The sequence below is a fragment of the Argiope bruennichi genome, chromosome 7 (genome assembly GCF_947563725.1).
Source record: "Argiope bruennichi chromosome 7, qqArgBrue1.1, whole genome shotgun sequence".
Lineage (NCBI taxonomy): Eukaryota > Metazoa > Arthropoda > Arachnida > Araneae > Araneidae > Argiope > Argiope bruennichi.
The window spans coordinates 84,577,829-84,602,055 of record NC_079157.1 but is presented as its reverse complement, the minus strand read 5'-3'; the positions used below and the strand labels follow the sequence as shown (position 1 = coordinate 84,602,055).

The 24,227-nt window shown below is 30.7% G+C and overlaps 1 protein-coding gene across 1 annotated transcript in view; it reads left to right on the top strand.

Moving 5' to 3' along the window:
* Positions 1 to 24,227, top strand: part of LOC129975219 (neurogenic locus notch homolog protein 1-like) — a gene marked incomplete in the record, with an annotated part of 118,297 nt that overhangs the window by 5,130 nt on the left and 88,940 nt on the right. The window contains 4 exon segments of the mRNA XM_056088216.1: positions 6,182 to 6,301; positions 13,179 to 13,289; positions 16,566 to 16,676; positions 23,103 to 23,210. Of these exon segments, the coding sequence (XP_055944191.1) occupies positions 6,182 to 6,301; positions 13,179 to 13,289; positions 16,566 to 16,676; positions 23,103 to 23,210 (450 nt within the window).

Below are 24,227 nucleotides of genomic sequence, written 5' to 3'. Positions count from 1 at the left end.
CATTTTCCCCACCGCCAACTTTTCCGCCAAAAAAATCTTCCATTTTCCCCACCGCCAAATGTGTAAGGCTTCATTTTTTTTTTTTCTCCCAACAGTAATGAGGCTAGGGTTAACATTTTTCGGCGGATTATTTTAAAGGATTTTGTTTATTTTCTTAATGTTTTATGCATTTAAAATTAAACATTGTTAATTAATCCATGTTGCAGATTCATTCTGAAGTACTTTTGAATTAAAATAACACAGAATAAAGGAAATTAAAAATTTATAATCTGCATAGCGTTACCCCAACTGGCGTAGAAAAATTCACACATTTGCGTTAACGTAACTGGCGTTGAAAATTCACGCATGCTCATTGTCTTCTGATTGTTGACATGACAACCAACGGATGATTTAAATTATTTTTAGGTTAGTTGCATGCTTTTGTAAGTAAATTGTATTTATGTTAGTTATATATATTTTTTGTATATGCTTATAGTTTTAAGTACATCGTTTTTAAGTAGTTTTTTTAAACCTGTTTTCGACCGATTATTTTAAACGATTCATTTTATTTTCTTGGTGTTTGATGCATTTAAAATGAAACATTGTTAATGAATCGATCTGTTCATGATAAATCTGAGAAATTTTTGTTGACAAATTCTTGAGATATTACATAAATGAAGAAAGATATTCTTTAGAGACCATAAAGTTTAAACGCTCAGTGACTCTATTATCAGTAATCATATTATTAAAAAAAAATGCTTTGTTTCAGTAAAAAATATTATTATATTAATTTCAGATTAATCATTTACACTTTAATTTAAAGCATAAATTCTACGAGAGGTAACAGAAAATTAGAGAGATACATATCACGTTATGACTGAAGGCCTTTGTAATATTATGAGTGAATTATATGACTATCAAAATTTGAAGTTTTAAAATATTTTGCTGAAGAATCTATTAAAGTTGGAATTGCGTAAAATATTTAATGGTACGACCGGAGTTTAACCCCCTGCTTGGCCAAATTTTTAAAAATCGCCAACAAGGGCCTTGTGAAATGTTCAAAAGCAAAGGAGCAGATGTTCAATGATAGTGCATAATAAAGATTGCCAGCTTTGGTGCGTTATCGCAACTTGGTGAAGAAGGGGGTTATACTCCTGTTGAAGTTATTTAATTATTAAAATTTTAACGAACATTAAAATTGGCGAACCGGCTGATCGCCAAAGGCGGCTAGTATCTAATAAAGATGCCGATAAAGCTTTCTTTAAAAACATTAAAACTCTAAATCAAGGCGTAGTCATAAAAAATATCATATAATTCTCGCATTGAAGCACTTATTAATTCAAAATTAATATGTCAGTTATGTCGACAAATTGACATTCTTGGAGACTTCATTGGCATTACTTTAATTAACACATTTATATCATTCGAAATTGGTAAGATTTCAGATCTTTTAATTGTATTTATCTCATAGTATGCGGCCATCAAACTACAACAAAAGATACCTTTCAGCTTGGTTAAAAAAAATATTTAAAAATTACATTCATGTGAAAAAGAACATTTTTATTGATTCACTTGTATGAAGAGGATTTAACATCCTTTCCGTAAAAGAATGTTGCCGATTTTATTCAATTTTTAAAGATTTTTTGGAACATATTTGATAAAGAATGAATTTTGATAAATATTGAAGAGTTAACGTGATGTGATGATATACTTACTGCATTTATTCGAAATGACTTTGCTAAAAATTGATTGAAAAATTTGTTCCGGTTAAAAGTTAGAGGTTTAAGCTATGATATAAATTCATATTCTTCATCCTCGAGCTTTATTTATACGAACAGATGTTGTTCAATTCGACTTAATCATACAACTCGCCACTTATTCTCCTTCCTACACTAAAAAAACTGTCAATCAAAGATGAAAGATTAATATTCAATTATTTTTCTGATGTTCAATGATTTACAAGTATGCACTCATCTTATAAAAATTCTGTACAGCCGATCATTCTATCATTTCATTCCATAAATTCAACTCGATCTAATTCGTTCTTGTAAAGACAATACAGATTTCTGGAATGGATGTGTGTGCAGGTTGAGGTTCGAACTCGCAACGTTAGGGTTCATAGCCGAGTAACAAAGCGACTAGACAAAAGTGTCCACTCTTCTCTGGAAGTTGTTAGCTGACTTATAATGTTACCACCACAACAGTCCCCCACCAGTGAGTCGGTAGAGTTTATCGCGCCAGTTATGGCGAGCGACGAACGTGATTATCGCGCCAAGTGTTATGGCGGGCGACGGCGAGCGTGTGTGAGTGGTTGCTGCCGGTAGATGGAGCCACGACAGCAGAACGAAGGATGCGGTTGTTCAGAACCAGGGTCACCAATGTGCAGGTTGAGGCTCGAACTCGCAACGTTAGGGTTCATAGCCGAGTAACAAAGCCACTAGACAAAAGTGTACACTCTTCTCCGGAAGTTGTTAGCTGGCTTATAATGTTACCCCCACATGTGTATTTTCAATATCACATCACATCATATCAAGATGTATATGCATTCTAAGTCCAAAAAAATTTAAAATTTGGTTCTGCTTCAATAATCTTATAATAATAGCTCCTAGGAACAAAATTACAGTATTTGGTAGATAATTTAGCAACCTCATTCAATTCAATCCCAAAATTTAAGATTTGAGCCATTCCGCAGTGCTACAAATTGCTCACTTATAATTTCTTATAATTGAACACATTGAATTATTGAATTATATTATTTGACCGCTGCAACTATTTCTAACGGAATTTCTTCACCGTATCGGAACTATTAGTGTTCAGAATCTGGTTAAACTAATTATCATACATCATTATATAACTATATAACATCTGATTAAGTGAACGATTCCGGCAGTCATACATCATACATTAACAGAAAGTTGATTTCAATGAAGAATATCACTTGCGACGAATGGCCTCAAACCCATTTTGACAACCAATCAATTTCCTTTTCTTGATAAATCATTCATCAATACAAATTTTAGCTTCCTATCAAAAGAGGAATACCATAGATTTCAAAAGCACTGACTGGCCAAAAATATTTTATAAAATTTTAAATTCTTTTACATTTCCAACAACTATATTTCTAATTATTTTTACATTAAACTGGATGTCAGATAAGATATTATTCATATATTAGCCAATTTCTGTCTTGCATCATTTGATTAAGGGCCTCTTGTTAAAATTAGGATTTCCGAATATCCTAAAAGAATTTATTAAAAATATTTATAGCCCTTTTTTACGAAATACTGATATTGTGTACGTTTACTTATTGCTATATAGATTCACTCACTAAAAATTTATGCGTACAGAAATTCTATAAAATTTTAATTCTTGAATTTAATATATATATATATATATATATATATATATATATATATATATATATATATATATATATATATATATATACAAATACAAAGTGTAATCATCTATGCTGTTTTTCTTGTTAGTTTGTTATTTTACATATTTACCTACTAATGATATTTCTAGAATAAAGTCGAGGTCTCGCTTATTTGGATGCCCTGCACTTGTTGAATTTTAAATACTGTTTTTTTTAGTGTAATTAAATGTAATTCATAAATAATATAATGATCTTAACTTTATATTTTTAAAGAATGAATTAGAAAAATTTGTTTTCGATGAGTTACTAATTTATGAGAAAATATTAATATTTACTGTTGTTAATATAATAGTACATATATATTGCACACTAAAGCATGATAATAAACGATATTGCGTAATTTTATAGTATATTGAATACTAGCCGTCTTTGACGACCAGTTCGTTCGCCTAGTTTATCGACTTTTTAGGTTGTTAAATGATTTCGATGAATTTCTTATTCGATATGACTGAAAAACATGAATTCAATCATTCTACTGCAAATTTAAAAGTAGATATATTTCGAAATAAAAGAGGAAGTGAAAATCCTATTACTGAGTTAACAAGCGATTGAATGTTTTGATATATAGTTTGAATTCCTTCATAGCTTTCAAAAACTTTCTTTCAGATAATGTATCAAATTGAATTAGAAATATTATTTCTTTTAAAGAGTAAATTGTGCAGAAATGAAACTAATATCATTAAAAAGATAATTTTTTGAGACTTAAGATAATACAAAAATCATTTTTTTATGCAATTGTTATTGAAAATATGAATATCAATTTCCATGGTAAAGTTATAACGTTACGGCTAGACTTAAAATTAATATGCGGTCACCAAAATTGAAATATTTTGATACGATTTGTGCAAATCTTTTTGCAATCTCTAAAAGTTATTTGCTATTATTTCTGGTATCTATCCAGAATAGCAGGGGTTTTTTTGGCTAGTTTTTGGACGATTTTCACGATTTTGATGTGCTTGTCGGGAAATCGTTGATTAATCTGAAACCTTACCACGATTATTTATCTCAAGAAGCTATAAGTTATTTTTCTCCTTTAAACTATTTTTTCGCTCTATTAAACTTTTTTTTGAAGTCTATTTCATTATTTCATTTATATCTTCTTAATCTGATTGAATTCACTTTAAGCTGAGACGACGAAACATCTCCAGAATATTTCTAATGACATTTTGCAGCTCTATTAATTAGCTAGACGAAACATTGGAATTAATGTACCGGTAAAAAATATTCAATGAATGAAGCAGTCTGAAATTCGTATGATGGTTAGTTGATATTTAAATGATGCCATTCTACAGAAAGTAAAAAGCACAGTTTCTGTGCCAAGTATGTTAGGGTCTTATATATATAGATTATAATATGATATCGTATAACATTAAAACATATTTCGCACCATGTTGCCTTATCTAGATATCAAATTTTTAATAATAGCTATACATAGTACAAAATGAAATCTCCTCAAATCATTAGTATGTTTGAAAGAGAAACTCGAGAAATACTTAACTGATATTGGAGATATTCGTACCATTTGGTAGGGCATTTATTGGGGAAGGTATTAGTGCATTGAAGTCATATGAAAATAAAAAATGGAATTTTATAATTGTGACTTTAATTATTTTCCTACTACGATTCACGCATGCGTAAAACAGCAGTATCTGTGCTTTGCATTTATCTGTGCATGTGCTAAAACCTCAAACGGCGCATGCGCAAATAGCAAGACCTGTCTATGCATGTGCGATACATTTCTTTATTTAAGTCTAATTTGAAACAGCGATTCAAAACTCATTATGCCCAAAATAAAAGGAAATCCAATCGTGGTCAAAACACATTAAATGCCAAAACGCTTCGTTTCTTGCGCGATAATGAAAATATAGATGAAAGGAACGTTCGGTTAGCGAATATCAGAGATAGAATGTCCACACTTAGGGAAGGAGTGTCTTCTGTTGAGCGAAGTAACATTCTCTCTTTAAATCGCACTGCAATTGAATTACAGAGACAGAATGACTCTCAGGGTCATGAGGAGCGAAAGGATGGCCCAGCCATTATAATTTACAAAGAAATATTATGAAGCAAGCTGGATTTTATTTTCATAACAGCTTATGCAGAATTGATAAACAAATGTGGTATAGTGGGTACAATGAATTATTTGTATATTTTTAAATTTTAAAACAGCTTTCTTTCCTGTTGTATGTTTTTAGTGAATTGCTTTGTATATGATCATATCATATATTTATCTTTTTAATTCTGAATGTTTAGAATTTCTGGACAATTAAAAATTGTTTAGTAGTTATTTTTGATGATTTCTAAATATATTTTTATGTTTGTTTGATGTTGCGTGACATGCCCATGTCATATCGGATGGAGGCTCGACTTAAGTTTAAAACTAATTTTTCCTTTTGGGTGTTATTCCTCGGCAACGCTGTACGAGTACTGCTAGTATCTTATACAATATTAAATAAACACTGCATGATGATAGTTGTATGAATGTTTTGTCACTTATTTGAACTTCGCACTTTTTCCTTATGCTTATGATTGCTTAATATAGTATTTCGCAATTTGATTCATGAATTATTTCGAGATCGATTCTCGGCCTTTCGGCTAAGATCAAAGTATAGTAGTAAGAGAATTATTTCGAATCCATTCTATACTTTTTTTTTAAGTGTTCCGCTAACGCGAATTTCAGACAATATGAAATACCTTATTTTATATATTTAAAAATTCCTATTTTTTGTAATTAAATTGTATTAATAAAAATATTTATACTTTCAGCTTGTGATTGCGGACCAGATTCAAATTGCATGTGGATACGTGATGGATGGCTGGGTTTCAATTCTAAAAAAGTATGTCTTTGCAAACCAGGTTATTATGAAGTGAATGAAAAATGTATAGGTGAGTTCTTAACTATTATAATAAATGTTTATCAAGAAGAACATGTATTTTTGAAATATATAAAATGATAGATCATAAAGCATAATAATTTAATGTCTGACAATTTGTTGGTATCTTAGACCGAAAATTTTATATAAACAAAAAAATTCATTTGGGTTTTCAGGCGCATTTTTCACAACCGATTGAAACAAAAATTTGACATAAAACTACACTTGCAGTTACAAAATCACAAATCAAATTTCATACGTTTAAGTCGTTGCGTTTTTGAGTTGTTGCTTTTACATATTTCTGAAGGCATCGATCGACAAACAATCAACCTCTCGCTGGATTTCGCTCACAATTTGGCATCTGTCTATACTAAAGACACTAAACCTGTGTAACGAATTTTATTTATCTAGCTCTCTCCGTTTACAGTTGGGGCCGCGGTTGCCTAGTGCTAAGGTCTCGGCTTCGAAACCGGAGGGTTTCAGGTTCGTGTCCCGATTCAGCCAAAGAACCGCCGTGAAAGGGGGTCTGTTGCACGTTAAACTCGTCATGACCAAACGTGCTCCCGCTTGTGTGGTGTGGCGAGGAGGTTGCCAGTTCAGGTGTCATCCTCGTCATCTGACCGAGGTTCAAAGTTACGAGGTCTGTCCCAAAATAGCCCTAGCATTGCTTTAAACGGAACGTTAATATAACTGAACGAATGAACGAACCATTTGCAGTTATCGTGTTAAATTGTATTCAAGCAGCCAAACAGACATTGTTCTTCTCAAAGAATTTCGCTGAAAAGATAACAGATATCTACAAATTTGGTTTAATTCTGTATACGAAGTTTCATCTGTCTATATCAAAGCGTTTATGAATTGACACAGACAGATATACGGACATTCTTTTAATGTGTTTTTCGAACTCAGACGGGTCTATAATGTGGAGATCCTTCCAAATCGTATAGTAATACGATTCATGGAAACTACTATACAACGTCGTGGAGATTACTATGTAACGCCGTATAGTAATCGTCAAACTATACATTCTATATACATTGTATACCGGAAAGTAAAAATGCAATAAATTTCTAAATATGAAATTTATACATCTAAAATAAAAAACTGCTTTTTTTTATATCTTAACTCTTTTCTATTTTCTATTTGGATAAAAATATGCTCGTTGAAACTGGCAATTATGTATTTTTTTAACTCTTGCACCCTCTTTTTGATATATTGTCGTTTTCTGATGAGCAGAACCTGAAATGATTACTTTATTTTCTCATTTATAAATAACTTAATAGGAGTTGAGGATAAATAATTTTGTCTTTTAACTTGCAATCTTTCGATCATACGATTCTCTATTTCCTTTACTTTTTTTTTGCCTGAATGTTTTTCCTAATTTGTCTAAAAGCAGCTTTCGTTCGGTTAATTTGTTTTCAATTCATTCGATATTTACTGATGTCCTGAAAATAAATACATTGCAAGCAGAACTACTATGAGAACTATTATAAAATACAATCTCAGCGAAACGATGTTTTTTTTTTGTTGTTGAAAAAAGTATGCATTTTAAAATTAATCAAGAGTTTCCAGACTTGCATTATAATCTAATATCATATCTATGATTTGTGTGGTTTGTTACTAATTGATATATCAAATTATGACTAAAAGCGACAAATTGATGCCTCAAAAGCAAACCAATTTTTTGCCTGCGCATTTTGGAGCTTCAAAAACTCAAATCATAATAACATGTTCTCACATGATAATAAATTATTTTACAGAAATCATTTTCCCATACATTCCAAAGTCTGTATATGAAATTTCATATCAATCTGTTACTTCGACAAACAGGAAAAGTTATTTCATAGCCATCTTTTACTTAAAGCAAGCTATCATCACGGAAATTAAAAAAAGTTTTTTTTAAATATCCAAATGAAAATTAGAAGTAGGGTCGGGTGGGGAGAGCATAGGAAATAACTGGCGCCATTGATGCGGAGTTGCTTGGATTTTAGATGTGATCACCTAAAAGCAATAAAATGTTGAAAGGAAAAAATAAAACCAACAAACTAAAGCAATTTTTTTATACCTTTAAAGTACTGTTATTGAGTGATTGATACACAAGAACAATTCTGACTCTACGTTATTAACGACATTCTTAAATCAAATATATATAAACGATGTGGAATTCATTATCAAATAGATTATTTGTTCTTTATGTTAAACGATAATTTGCAAAGAGTGCTTACCCAGAAAGTACTTTTCTTCAAATGTTCTTTATCTTTAATAGATGTCCTTGTAAGCGCTTTAGATTGGGGTAAGAATTTAAAATTGAAAGATGGAGGAATGTTATAAATTTCAATTTAAAAAAATTCTAAAATATTAAGAATGTAAGAACAAGTTTCATCGAAATGAAGTTAAGATTTTACTAGCTGCTTTTGGCGACCAGTTCATTCGCCCAAATTATTATCTTATTAAGCAGTTAAGTTATTAATATGGGATGCATTTCTGTAAAAAAACAAGTAATCTAATTATTTAATACGACTACGATAAATTAAAATAATTTACTGCAATTTACAAAGCGTATATAGCACGTAATAAAAGCGGAAATGAAATTACTACTACGGATTATATAATGGCGAAAACCCGTGCTTGAATGTTTTGATGGAGAGTTTGAATTCCGTAAAACAATTTTTTTTTCTAATAGCGTATCGAGTCAAATTAAAAATATTTATTAATGTTAAGTGAAAATTTGTACGAAAATGGAATTTATGTCATTAAAAAGATAATTTTTTTAGTCTTAAGATAAAACAAAAAGCACTTTTTATAAGATAATAGTTTTTTATAAGATATGAGCATCAATTTCCGAAGGCAAGTCATAGCGATTACGGCTAGACTTAAAATTAACATACGGGTTAACATTCAAAGTCGTTTGTTAGCATTTCTGATATACACCCAAGATTGCAGACTTTTGGAGAGTTTTGGGACAATTGGCTCTATTTTGAGGTGCTTCTCGAGAAATCGTACATTAATCCGATTACTTATATGACCCCCCCCCGAGGGAAACTTCGAAACGAAGATGAGAAGTTTCCGGCAAGGTTATTGGTTCTCACCACCCTGGAGGGTACACGAAAAGGTAAGCTTCTGGCTTTTCCTACCGATGACGGGACGTACTTCCTTAGGGAAGGGTTGTATCGTAACCGGTGATGGCCCTTAGGACTCAGCCACAGTTGCCGCCAGTGTTGCTATAGCGGTGGTCCGGTTATTCAGTTTTTTATCAATGTGCCTTCGAGGCGGGTCAGAGAGTCAATGATATGACTTACTAAACTGACAACGATTAAGCCTATTTTTGAGCTTGATTGAACTTTTCGTTTGAATTCTTTTTCTTTTATATCTTCTTTCCTCTGACTGTATGTCTTCTTTGATGGCATGGCGAACTATCTTGAGAACATTTCTAATAATATTTTGCAGCTCCATAATTTGGTGAGCAAAGCATTTGATTCAGGGCAGCTCTAAAAATTTTCAATGAATAAAGCAGTCTGAAATTCGTATAGTGTTTCGTTTATATTTAATTATTGCCATTCCTCAATTAGTAATCTGTGCCACATAAGTTAGCGTTATATATATATAGGTGGCTTATTCTTCAAGTTTAAATATCACAAAATATCATTCAAATATGACAAACGATATCAGAATTATTTCATAACAAAATATAAAGCCTGAATAATATCATTCAAAAGCGTGCAGAATTCACTTAACTTTTTACTATTAAATATTATCTTTCTCAACAAGTTTCTTCATTCATCGAATATTTCAGTTTCTGATAACAATGTGATGATGATAAATTGGAATATTTGTTTGTCAATTGAATCACTCTCCTCGAGAAATATTGATAAGTGAATTCTCATCTACATAACGCAAATAGAAAGAATCAAAGAACACAGTGATATTAAATGTATCGCAGCCAATGATAATAGTATTGAAAGGAATCTTTTCATTTTCCTTGGTTAAAAATAACCATAAAAATTACTTTGTAAATTTGAATTATTACTGTCCATACCATTATAAAGCCAGGCAATTAGACCTCTTGAAAAATAAAACTTTTTTTAGAAAATTTAAAAAAGAATCAGTCATTTAAGACAGAGAGACAATGTTAGCCAAGTCTCTAAGTTATTTTTCTAGATGAGAAATATCCTATCGGTCACTCACTATGACTTTTCGCAGTTTTATTTTGTTAGAGAGAAAAAAAAATTACAATAATGACATCTTTGTTATGATATTTGTGGTGATAGTTAAAAATCATTTAAATTATATATTTTTTATTTCGAATTTTGACGTACGTTTCATTATTTAAAAAAAAATCAAATCTAATGTTAATGAGCTTGATGTCGCTCGTGTCATCAGTTCATCTACGCGATGAAAATCTTGAAGATAGTCAAGATGAAAAAAATATGAATAATTGTATGATAACACAGTTTAGGCCACTTTTCCTGGTAAGTCTTCTCCCTGAAGACAATTCGATAGTCGTCATGCATAACAAACAATATGGCAGTGAAATTTGCCGCCAATATGGTAACCTAGAAAAAGCAGGTGGAATAGTTTTTCTAGTAACCCTAATACTGATTTGTTTACAATTTTTTTTCGCTTGCTGAGTTGTACATCAACTATAAAATTTTTATAAGAAATGAAAATTAAAAATAATCGGCAAATGGAAATTCATAAAGAATTTAATTAAATTACTTTTTATGATTGAAAGAATAATTACTGTTAATAAAACGTCCTACTCCTAATGTGAGCTACGAACAAATAATATTGTTCCTTTTGTTGCGATTCTTACTGAATTAATTTATTCTAATTAAAAGCGTCTGTTTTGTCAGAAATGAAAATAGAAAACTAATAACATTTGCTCCTAGCTATTTGAAATCGTTTGGCATTATTCCATAGTTTTTCATTTTAATATTATCTTACCATTCTGATGGAATTCTTTACAATTAGTTGTTCTTTTCGCGGATTTGCTGTGATAATTTTGTATGTAATTGTTCAAGATCCCGGTGCCTGATAATTGTGATAATCAGAAATATTATGATTACAATATTGAAAATATTGTACGGAAAAATTCTATATGGAATGACGTTTCCGTTCACCAATGGAATGACGTTTTAATCACTGAGAAGATTCGCGGTTTTTTTTTATATAGAAATTTCAAATTCGTTCCTTGTTCAAATGAAGAATTAATTGAACCTTGTAAGTATATTTATTCCTTAAAATTTCTTCTTAATAAAATTATCAATCTCTAGTAGCGAAGCTAATACAAATAGATTATTACTTTTTATCTTGTGTTGTCTTTGTTATTTCTCAGAATCCTTATATTCAATGAGCTGGCAAAACTACTAGATTACCTCTTCTACTGCTAGGGAAGCCGAAGGTTGTTTTTTTAATGTAAAAAATTCTGCTTGGTGCCTTCTTCAAATACTAAAGTCATCGCATGCTTAATTTTTTTTTTTTTTTTTTGTCTTGTCTAAAGCACAGACTGGCACAGACGGTTTGCAAATGTTCTTTATTTCAGAAATCAAAAAAGTTCCGATAAAGTCAAAATTTTAATTCCAAAAAAATTTAAACAGAAACTTTTATAGATAAAACAATTGTGATCATTAAATCTCATAATTTTAATTGAAAGAAAGTGAGTAACTAACTGTTTCACTGCATTGCATATCTGGTCAGTCATCGATCGGCGACTTGGCACATTTGGCATTCTTGGCAAAGTAAGAGCACACTAAACACAGATTTTACCTAAACATTTCAAAGTGCTAAAATAGAGATAGTATTTCTGCTCTAAATTTCTTTAGCTGTTGTGGCCTATATCAGTGACCTTTGGAGATACTATTTTGTTGTTGTTGTTTTGCATGAAAAAAAAAGCTGATCTGAATTGACTATAAATGTACAAATTGCAATTATTTATGAATCATGAATTCCTTTTAAAGATTTTTTTCACGAAATTATGACTCAATTTGAGTTTAAGTATTCTATATTAATATCTAATTACATTACAAAGTAAAACTGTATTAGTAGTCAAATCATAAAATATATATCGTTATTCAAAAGAATTAATGAAATTTGATAATGTTTATAAGCTGAAAACAGAAAATTGCTTGATGAGCTATCGTACGACATATGATATGCAAATAAGTATTCGAAAAGCTCTATAGGACCGACCAATAGACTTAAAACTATTGAATTTGGCAGGTAGTTATTTCTTGAGTAATGGATATTTACAAAAGAAAAGTTTTTTTCAGAGCGCATATTAAAATTGTAATTGAAAATTATGCGAAACCATAATTTTTTCTATTATTTTAATATATATCATCAGTCAGAGATTTTTCTGCATCACTTCAAAATGTTAACTATTAAGTGATTATCATTTATCTATAAATTTCAAACTAAAAGTTCTAATTGTTTTAAAATTTTATTAATAAAAATATATAAAAAATATCAAACTGTAAATGTGAAATACGTCTAAATTTAGTATTTTTTTTTCTACTTTGCTCATTTTAACTTGCAAATTTTTCGTTAAAATTTTGCATGGTGTTTATAATTTAAAATTTCATTTCTGTATATAATATTACTAATCAAAAAAGAGAATATAGTAATATCAATTACACTAGTGCCTTAACTTCTGTATTCTAAAAGGCAGATATAAAGGAAACAAACTGGTTTATTGTGTACTATTACCTGTTAAAGTTGGGCTCAAATATTTTTAATATTAATTCAAAAACAACAAGAAGTGTTACGTCTATTTTCAGCAAACTAATTATCCGCTGAAGAATAATTTATGAAATACCAAAATGCATATGAATTCTTCTTTATATGCCTACAACATTTTTGACTATACATTTTGCTTGCATGAAATATTTTAGGTCCTTGTTCCAATAACCCTTGTAAGAACGGAGGCACTTGCAAAGATGTTGAAAAGGGTTATGAATGTGTATGTACTTCCAATTACACAGGGAAGGATTGTATTGAGAAAGGTATGAATAATACATTTTCTGCTTTAAAAATACCTACAGATTGGAGTTAAACCTTGTACCTGAAACATACTCCTTTCTTTAATACATTCAGAAAAACGAATAATTTGATTTTTTTTAAAAATATATTGAAGATGTAAACTTAATACATTGGTTATAATTTGCAACTATAATATATATATATATATAAATACGAAATCCACATTTGTTTAAGTGGAGATATAGTTTTACTTAATAAGAAAAAAATTTGAAAATCTAGAACAACTAGAATTAAATCAATCGTGATGTATGTAAATTATCAAATCAATAACTACCTAGTAACAGATTATCAAACCTAATTCCGTAATAAAGATACGGTAGAATTCTAGAAAAAAAGAAAATATGTGTCTGTTATAGGCTGACCCGGTTAATGGCAAAATCTTCAAAAATGAATACTATTTTCTTTAGCATTCCCAATAAGTAGTAATCATATGATGTATGAATGGAATAATGGGAAGTATATAGGTAGTGACTCTGTGTACCAAATACTCATACCTTATAGAAGCATATAAGGGATATAATATAAAAAAATGTTGCTTAGAAATTGATTGATACGTAAAATCAATATAAATTGTATGACTTTAAGAAAAATGCCTAAATTTTCATTTCTAAACATAACAAAAACCCCTAATGAGCTGAAGAATATATAACCTATTCTCATATTTTATTGGAAATACTCAAAATGCATTCTAATATTAAGTGGAGATGCTAGATATCTTATAAAATTTCATTAGATTCCATATAGTCCCTAGATAACTTTGTTTTAAAGTTGTAAAATAGGTAGACTTAGCTATATCAATATAAATACGTTTGCGTAATTCACTTTGTGTTGTCTTTTTGTCTTTTCGATGAAAATTTCACAATTGATTTTAAATTAACTTTCCAATGAGACTTTAAACGTACAATATTTGATACTTCAAACATAATTTAGAACTATATGGCAATGTAATATTAACCGTAGCTTTCTAATATATCTGTGTGTGTGTTTTTTTTGTCAGTTTGATTCAAATTTTGCAATCGATTAAAAACTTTTCGATCATGCCAAGTTGTTAGCTCATCTTGAAAGTAGTAAAAAAGAGATTGTAAAATTATCTACATGCAAGACAAAAATTAAAAAATAAAATTACAAGTTTTTAGAACTGATTAAAAAGTAGTTTACGTTGCAGAATTACGTTATTCCTGAATTGCAGCAACGAAATGTCATTAGTGACATTGTATGGTTGCAAGATGGGGCTCCACCACACGTCGCCCAATGTGTTCCACCAGTGCTGCAACAATACTTTGGTGATAGAATCATCTCTCGTAACTTTGCAGTTTCGTGGCCACCGTGATTCCCCGACCTTACTCCTATGGATTTCTGGTTCTGCGATTATCTGAAATCTAAGGTGTACATTCCTGGTCCACGAGATGTGTCAAAATTGCAAGATGCCATAACACGTGAAGTTATGCAGATTCCTCCTTTCATGTTACGTTCGGCATTATTGTCCACAATCTCCCGAATGCAATGCGTTATCGTCTGCGAAGGTGAAGACGTTGAAAGCCTGTAATTCTAACTTTTCATTCCAATAAAAGCTTTTTTTTTTCTCTTTCCCCTCTGTGCTGTCATTAGTCTTTTATAAAGCTCTTCTTTACAAATGTTTTACGCCGGCAAATTTCATCACACGCTAATCGTTCCAATGCCATTTGTGGTTTTTCAATACGCTGATCAACTTGCGCAAGGAAAAAGTGGGTGTTGCCATTCAAAAATTTCGAAATTATCTCACTGTAACCGTAACCGTGAGCTCTGCGCTGTTTAGAATCTTCACAATCTCCAGCACATACCTTCAAACAACTATGTCTGAAATTTTGGTTCGATTGGTTGAGCGGATAGGACGCTAGGGTTCATATATAGGGGAAGTTTTTTTTTTTTTTTTTTACCACTCTGTACATACACTACAGCTGTTTCCTCTTATTTTTTCGGCTAATGGAGATTTTGACCCATGCATCCACAACGTGCGAATTAGCTTCCCTTTTCGGTAGACTTAACATGATCATCACCCAATTCGTATTATATTTACGGTATTACTAAATAGAGATACTTTTGAGAAACGACAACCAAAAAAAAATTGCCGACATCCTTTCATACCTATGCAGATTCATGGAAGTAGTAATTTAAAGAGATATTAATTGATATACGATCAATTCCTTTTTGATAGCACAACCAATTTGCGTAAAGACCTCTTACAGAATAAATTTGTTCATTTCTCAAAATCTTGAATGAACCAGCCAATATGTTCCTGTAAAATTTTTGGATGATGGTTCAGGCCTTGTTTTTCTTGGCCTCAATGAAAAAATCTCCTATCGCATCAAGTAAAACAACAATGCGCTATACTGTTACTCGAGTGCTATCAATGGTTCAAAGGATGTTATTAAATTTCTTTTGGAATCGTTCTATCTCTTTTACCCTATCCCGTCACCAATTGGGAGCACTTCCACATAAAGTAACATAAAAATCATCAATGAATATCGAGTAACATATTTTTGCAGCTTAATGCACTTCATAAATTCATTTTTATTCTGGTTGCACCTATTGCTAAATATCTGGCATTGCAACAGCAGCATACAACTGTTCGGGATGAGTTCATTAACTTTTTTACCCATTCAGTTATCTATTTCAAGGGGGGGGGGGCAATTAATTCTTATACAATTATTTTTTTTTCATGATTTATCAGTTAATCCCTTTTCTTTGTCCATCAAATGAATATAACAAGGCAACAAATATGTATAATCTTGTTACCCTTTCTATATGCCCCTCATGATATGTCTAAAATTATCCTGTTTTTTTTTATTCAAAATATAAAAGAACTGGTTTTGGATATTTTTTTACGAAAATACTTACATTTCTCTTTTAAGATTAATTAAAACATTCGAAATGAAAACTTCGCTTTATTAAAAATGAATCTCTCTACAATTAAACATGAATGGTTATTCCAATGAATAACTGTCTGTACAATTCTAAAATGTAAAACGCTACACCTAATCATATATTCTTTTCTTATTCATATAAATAATAGGAATAACTATTCTCTACTATCAAAACCCGTCACTAATTCATTTCTACATAGAATTTGATGTACTATGTGTATGCATCCGAAGGGTTCTTATTTATATTTCCTTTCAAATTTCGGACATATTGTTGTATTTACCCTGAGTTACCTTTTCGGCTTTGATTTTGCGTAATTTTCGTCCTATCTCTACTAGTTACTCCCTGCACCTTCAATCCTTGCAAGAATGATGGAAACTGTACGGTTTTGGGAGAGGGTTTCACTTGCAACTGCCCCAAACCGTACACTGGACTGACATGTGAGACAGGTAAGAATTTCGCTTACTCGTACAGGAAGAATAGGATTTAAAATAAAGTGTTGTTGAGAACGCAATATACAGTCGAGGAACGAAAAAGAAACCATCCAGCATTATTCTGGATTAAATTTTGAATTAATATCTTAAAATTTATAAATTTATTGACTGAAACTCTTTTTATTATAAGACATTCTTTATATTTAACATATATATATATTTAGTATAAAAAAGTAATTTTTAATTTGCGAAAAAAATTAGAATTTAAAACTTTTTAAATTACAACATAGTTAAATTGTGCATAAATAGAAGGATAAGACCATTTTATGGAGGCATGCAAAATTTCAGCTCATTCCTAAGAGTGATTTTCCAGTTGTATTAAGTTTTCACCAATGCTCTTAAAACTGTGCATTCAGGGGCGCATTCAGAGATTTCAAAATAACGACAGCTTTTTATTTGGCACTGAAATGCTGCTGATCGTGTATTTCTTGAAACAAATATTGCTTTCTGCATTGTTGTAATATAAAAATATATAAAAAAAATTTCTTAGCGGCAAAAAATATGAAATCAAAGTAAAAAAAAAATTCCCATAGCCATAATACTTTATTAACTGTCGCTACTTTTAATTGTGGAGTATAATTTCCATAATTGTAATAAGCTAGAATTTTTACTCGTCAGCTCATATAATATAAGTTACAGAATATAACAAACTCTAGAAAATGATAATTTTATTTTTGTGATTATTACTTTATGAGATTTGGTTTTTCAATTTTCCAAACATTCTGACCAATTAGAAATTGTGACAGATAAAGATACATCATATATCTTTAAATATACAGGATATATCTTTGCTCTTTTTTATATAAATATCAATTTAAGAGTAAGTATAGCTATAAGAATTACATATATAATTATAAGAATAATTATTTTGCTGTAAGAATAATTATTACTTAGGAGAAATCACAAAAATATAGGAAGTCGGAGAACCGTTGGAAACTGTAAATAATTAATAAAAAAATAACTATATATATTTTTTAAGTGAAAGAACATTTTTAAAAAAAGTTTTCATGCTGGTAACATGCGGATTTGATGATCTTGGGTGTCGTAAATTACTGAAAACGAAAAAGTAATTTAAAATACATATTTTTAAAAAGATTAAATCTTGAAGAAAAAGGAAAGCTTGAAAATGTAAGGAATTTTATATTCTTCAATTTAATATAAGCGTGTAGTGGGAGAACTGGGTAGTTTTAAAGATATTCAAGAAAAACTAAAATGGGAACCAGAAAACATCGCTGCAACATTAGTGCCGATGTTCGCAGAGAGCGCTGTCAAATTCGAAAGATAAATTCAGTACAAGGATAATAGGCATTAAGTAGATGAAAAATTACTAGAAAACATAGGATCGCAGGTAACGTTTATTCAGTGAAAATCACAAAAACAGACGTCGAAAAGACAATGAGTCTGGTGAAGAGAATGACCTTATGAATACGAGGATTAGGAACAAGGTAATCGAGAAGAAGCCTTCTCCTATGTAAATTTTTCATTCGTCCGAAGAACTTAAAAGCATCGAGCAAGTATTCATTAATGAGCCTTGCAGAAATGATGATCCCTAAACTTCATTCGCAAACAACATATCAGACTTCACGAATGTAACTAAATTTTGCTGGTGCACCATCACGTATTAACCAAATTTTCTGGTTTACAATTGTCGGTATTGCAGTAAATCCGGAGGGACGTGCTGGAGAAAACAAGGTACTTTTCGTCACTAAGGTGTTCAGGAAGATATACATGACCCTGCTGAGATATTAATATCAAACTTGTGTTGTACGTTCGATGAGATAGTAATGTGAGGATTTTCGAATGACCAAATATTCGCATTGTGCGTGTTGGAGACACCTTCTCTCGTAAAGCAGGCGTCATCTGAGAATAAAACTCTAGCAGAAAAGAGTGCATCTTCCTGTGTGGCATCAAGAATCCAACATGCAACCTCCACACGATTTGTAATTTTCATTGAAAACGTTATCAGCGACCCTATGTTTTTTGGTAATTTTTCATCTACTTAATGCCTACTATCCTTGCTCTGAATTTATCTTTCAAATTTGGCAACGCTCTTTGCGAACATCAGTACTGATGTTGCAGCTATGTTTTCTGATTACCATTTTAATTTTTCTTGAATATCTTTAAAACTCCCCAATTCTCACACTTCACGTTTTTATATAAAAAATAAAAAATATAAATTTAAAGAATATAAAATTCCTTACATTTTCAAGATTTTATTTTTCTTCAAGTTTTAATATTTTTGAAAATATGCGTTTTAAACTATTTTTTCGTTTTCAGTAATTTACGATCCCCTAGATCATCAAATCCTCATGTTACCAGCATGGAAAAAAACTTGTTAAAATGTCCTTTCACTTAAAAAAATTTCATAGTTGAAACACCATTTTTTATTTTTTTATTCATTTTTTACAGTTTCCTACAGTTCTCGACTCCATACATTTTTGAAATTTTCCCCTACTAAACGTCGTTTGGGACCCTATGTTGCAGGGTGATTCATTATCATCATGATGCCTACTATCACCCCTCTGACTTTGTCGGTCGAATTCAGCAACACCCTGTATATATATATATATATATATATATATATATATATATATATATATATATATATATATATATATATATACTGACAAAGTCAGAGGAGTGATAGTATACACACACACACACACACACACACACACACACACACACACACACACACACATATATATAATTACAATTTGTAATTTTTTATTGGTTTCATTACTCAATTCAATACAGTTTATTGATAAATACTACATTTTTCAATCTCAGTTTAATTAAATTAACTTTGTTCTGTTTAAGCAAATATGGTCTGTTATAAATTTTAGATTATTAAGTAGGTTGCTTCTTAAAGTCATCCAAAGGAATAGTTATAATTAACTGCAAGTAATAATTCTTATAATAATACATAATTATTCTTATAATTATATATAATTATTACAGCTATACCTACTTTTAAATTTACATTCGTCGGCGTCCTGGTATAGGAGAAGCGCGTCTTCCCCGTGACCTGGGCGTCCTGGGTTCGGGTCCCGGTTTGGGCATGATTGTTCCTCGTCTGTTCTATCTGTGAGATGTGTGAATGTCCCCCCCCCTTTAAAAATGGGTTGCGCAAGCGTATGTGATGTGTGAGTAGCTAATACGTACTCTTGGCCCTAGTTGGAGCTACTAAAACAGGAGACGTTCCCTTGGCTTAAAATTGCTAACATCGTCAGCGAGCTTGTCCATGGTAAGTGCCAATATAAACAACAACAACAACAACAAACTTATATTCATATAAGAAACAGCAAAGATATATGATGTATCTTTAAAAAGTTTCATAACGAAGGAAATTAAAGATATGGATGGATGTTTTGAATTACGTTCCGCAATTTTCTTTCCGCGTCTGTAACATGCATATACCCTGTATAAGTGTCTTCATATAATGAAATCGTTCACCAACAAAAAGCGTTTGTATGGGACACTAAGAAATCGGAGGAAAACTGATTTACGTTTGTCACTGATTGAAATAGGGTACTTTTTGCATGCTTGTAAAATAAAGCTGCGTATCATTTCATGTCTATTTATGAGTAGTAAGCAGTGATGATAATATATATTGATAAAGGAACATAGAAATAAATTGCAAAAGAATAAAAATCAGTTAATTCGTTTTATCTCTGAACAGATAAGATATTAATTTTAAACTACAATTGACATTTCTTTTAAATAATAAAAAATATATTTCATTTTGTGTCTTTTACAGGGTTAGCAAAAAATAAGTTACACACTTTAGAGGGCTCTAAAATGCGTTCTATTGGTCCAAATAAGATAAAATTTGAAATACAGATTAATTAGATAATGCGCTTTACATTTATTAAGTTAAAAAAAATTAGTAAAAAAATTCACCAATAGATGTCGCTGTAACACAAATGGCATTTATTTACATATATTGAAATTGTTAAACATAATTTGCGTTACAGAGCATATCTATTACCATTTTTCTTTGGATAAAAAGGAGGATTCTGTACGAACATTAGTTTCTTCTCTGTTCGTCATGCCTACGTTACAAGAAAAAGCGCTACTGGTGAAATTCTTCTACCAGAACCAACAAATCTCCGTTGCAGCTCTAAAGGAATTTCGTCGTATGAAGTAGATAAGAAGAGGTCCAATTTCCCTAGGTGCTTTACGCAAGATAATGCAGAAATTTGAAAAAACTGAGCAACTTGGCATTCTTTCAGGTAGAGGACGAAAAAAAAAACTCGTCTTCCAGCTGGAAAATGTTGCTACCACGCTCGTTGAAGCCATCAGTCAGTCGTCGCATAGTAGTGTGAGTTTGCCAGTTGTTTCCCGAGTTCTGGGTATGCCGTATTCAACTGCACGAAAAATTGTACGACAGGCTTTGTATTTTTATCCATACAAAATGAAGTCTGTGTACCTGTTGCAGGACGGGGACTTAGAGGTCCGTAAAACTTTTGCATTTCAGTTCCTTGCTCGAATGGTGATTGATACAACTTGACCATGGGACATTCTGTGGAATGATAAGGCCCACTTTTGCCACAATGGGCAAGTTCACCCACAACTGTCGAATTTAGACAGAGGAAAATCCTCACGTTATCCAGGAACAACCCTTGTATCCTGAAAAAGTGACAGTAGAGTGTGATTTTACAGCTACTTTTATCATTGGACCGTATTTCTTTGAAGAGACAACTTCAAGTGGAATCCAAACCTATTCCGTCATATGACAAAGGTACCATAATATGCTGAGGGATTTTGAAATCCTAATTCTTCTACAGCATGGATACATTTAAGACATCATTTTCATGCAGGATGGTGCACTACGTCATATTGATCATCGTATAAAGAGATTGTTAACATAGCATTTCATAGAAGCACGAGTCATCAGCCGTCATTTCCCGATAGCGTGGTCCGGACATCACACCTTGCGACTTTTGGTTGTGAGGTTATTTGTAGGATAATATCTACCGTCAAAGGCCATCATCTCTACCAGATCTGAAGGACAACACTCGGCGCCATATTTTTAATATTCTGGCAGACTCCGGTCATCGATAGAAAATATGGTTTCACCGACAAGGGCATATTGTTGCAAATGAAGGAGAACATACTAAGCAATTTTAATTTTACTTTATTTAACAATTATAAACCATATTATATGGTTTTATGTGTATTACAACGCCACCTAAAGGTGAATTTTTGTACTACTTTTTTACTTAATAAATGTAAAGCGCATCATTTCAATAATCTGTAATTCAAATTTTATCTCATTTTGATCAATAGAGCGCTTTTTAGAGCCCTCTGAAGTAGGTAACTTATTTATTGCTTACCCTGTACTTAAACAACAAAACTTTCCATTTCTTTTTATTTCAGCGTGATGGAGAATCAAACTCAAGTGCAAATGAAACAAAATTTTCAATTCTTTAGAATATTTCTTTACTGAGAAAAAAACAAAGATTTTATTAATATTTTTAGTGCAAATATTTTATTAATGAAATAGCAAACGATCTTACCATGTGGATTGAAGCTCTACAGATGCTTTGAAAGTGTGACAAAAAATACTATTACCGAAGTCCAGAGAATATATAAATTTTATGGAAACAACCTCTTAACAGAAAATGAATTACAAAAAATGCATATCTCTTAATGTAATCATGGTATAAATTTTTTTACTATTTTATGAATGTATTATGAACTTCGTGCCCACTGTTTTATAGGAGAAAGGAAGGAGTACCAGAGAATTTTTATTTTTCCTTGAATATGAGTTTTCTTATTAAAAAGAGGAACCTGCAGTTACATCCTAACAAAAGCTACTTAGATGTTAACATAAACTTTTGCATTATAATGGTAACGTAGATGAACAAAAGACAGTCACAATTTTAAAACTGATTCTAATCTTTGAACGTGTTTCATCAAATACTCGAGGTATAATTTTCTAATTACAATAGTTAAAACTCTCACTATTTACTTCATTTGCGAACAAGAGAACGAATGACAAGTAGCCAGAAATTCTATTATTTATCTTCATTTAATTATTTTCCATATAAAAATGATCAGGATATACATTAACAAACACATGCATCGATTTTTTTATAATGTAAAGTTATTATGCACCATAAAAAATATTTATATGAAGTAGAGAGTATCAGCATCCATCGGGATTGGTCAGAAGAGGAATTAATAATTTATGTTTTAATAACATGTTTGCTGAAATGTAAATTATTTTGAAATCTCTATATTTTTGTACTGTTTAAATTTCCCCCAATTGATGGCTTGTATGACAAAAAGAGTGAAGGATACATTTTTTTTATAGTTTATAGAAACCAATGTTTTATAACAATTGAAATAATTGAAGAATTTATATTTTTATAGACCCTTGCACACATAACCCTTGTAAAAATAATGGAACATGCAAAGTAGATGGCGAAGAGTTCAAGTGTTCTTGTGTAGGTCCTTGGAAAGGAAACATTTGCGAGCATGGTGAGAACAATTCAATTAAAATATTTGTAAGATTTTTCCCAAATCCTTTCTATCGAGATCTTATTGAAATTTTATATATTTCGGCGGGTAAACTATGATAAAGAGACAATTTTATAATTCGAAAAAATTTCACATTTTTCTTCTTAGCCCGAGCTGAAGAAATGGCCTCTAAGGCTGATATTTTCTATTTAAAATGTGTCAAACATTCCTTTGCCCATACATGCATTGCATTTCTAAAAAACTTTTTGATTTGATTAATATTCCTTAAATTGTAACAAAACTAAAAAACTTTTCAAAATCTGTATCAAGAATAAATTGCGTAATTTAAATGCATTAAATCTGCAATATTATGGTCATAAACTAAAAAAACAACTCACTAATTTTGTATTATTTCAGTCTAAAAGATTTCATTTTCCATCAACTGTTTGATAAATATCTTGTTTTTAAATAAGTTTTATTAAATTCTTCTGTTGGACTGGTTGAAATCATTTGTTTCCTATCATCACCAGTGATTGAAAAATAATGTTAAAATTGATTATTACACATCAATATTATTATTGATTATATGATTACACGAATTGTTCATTAGTTTTATGGGATATTTTTTAAAGCTAGCTAAAAATGAATTGAAATTAACATTATATATTTACTAAATTTTCGTGGAATGTTTTAGTAAATCTTCAAGTTTAATGCATGCATAAAGTACGTGATATATAAATATGAAAAATGTTTCATACATTCAAATGCCCGTCCCCTATGTGTAAGAATGAAAATTCCGTTATTCCTTAACATGGATACATTGAACAAAAATCATATTCAAATTTCACTTTTGAATTATCTAAAGGAATGAAAAGAAACGTTTGAAAATAATAAATTATATTTTATAACTTTATTAAATGGTGGAAGCTATTGATCGCTCCACATTACTTCATTCCTCCACTTACCCTATGATAATAGACATAAAAATCATTAGAAAAATTTATAATACATTTCGTGTCTGTGAAATTGTGATAATTT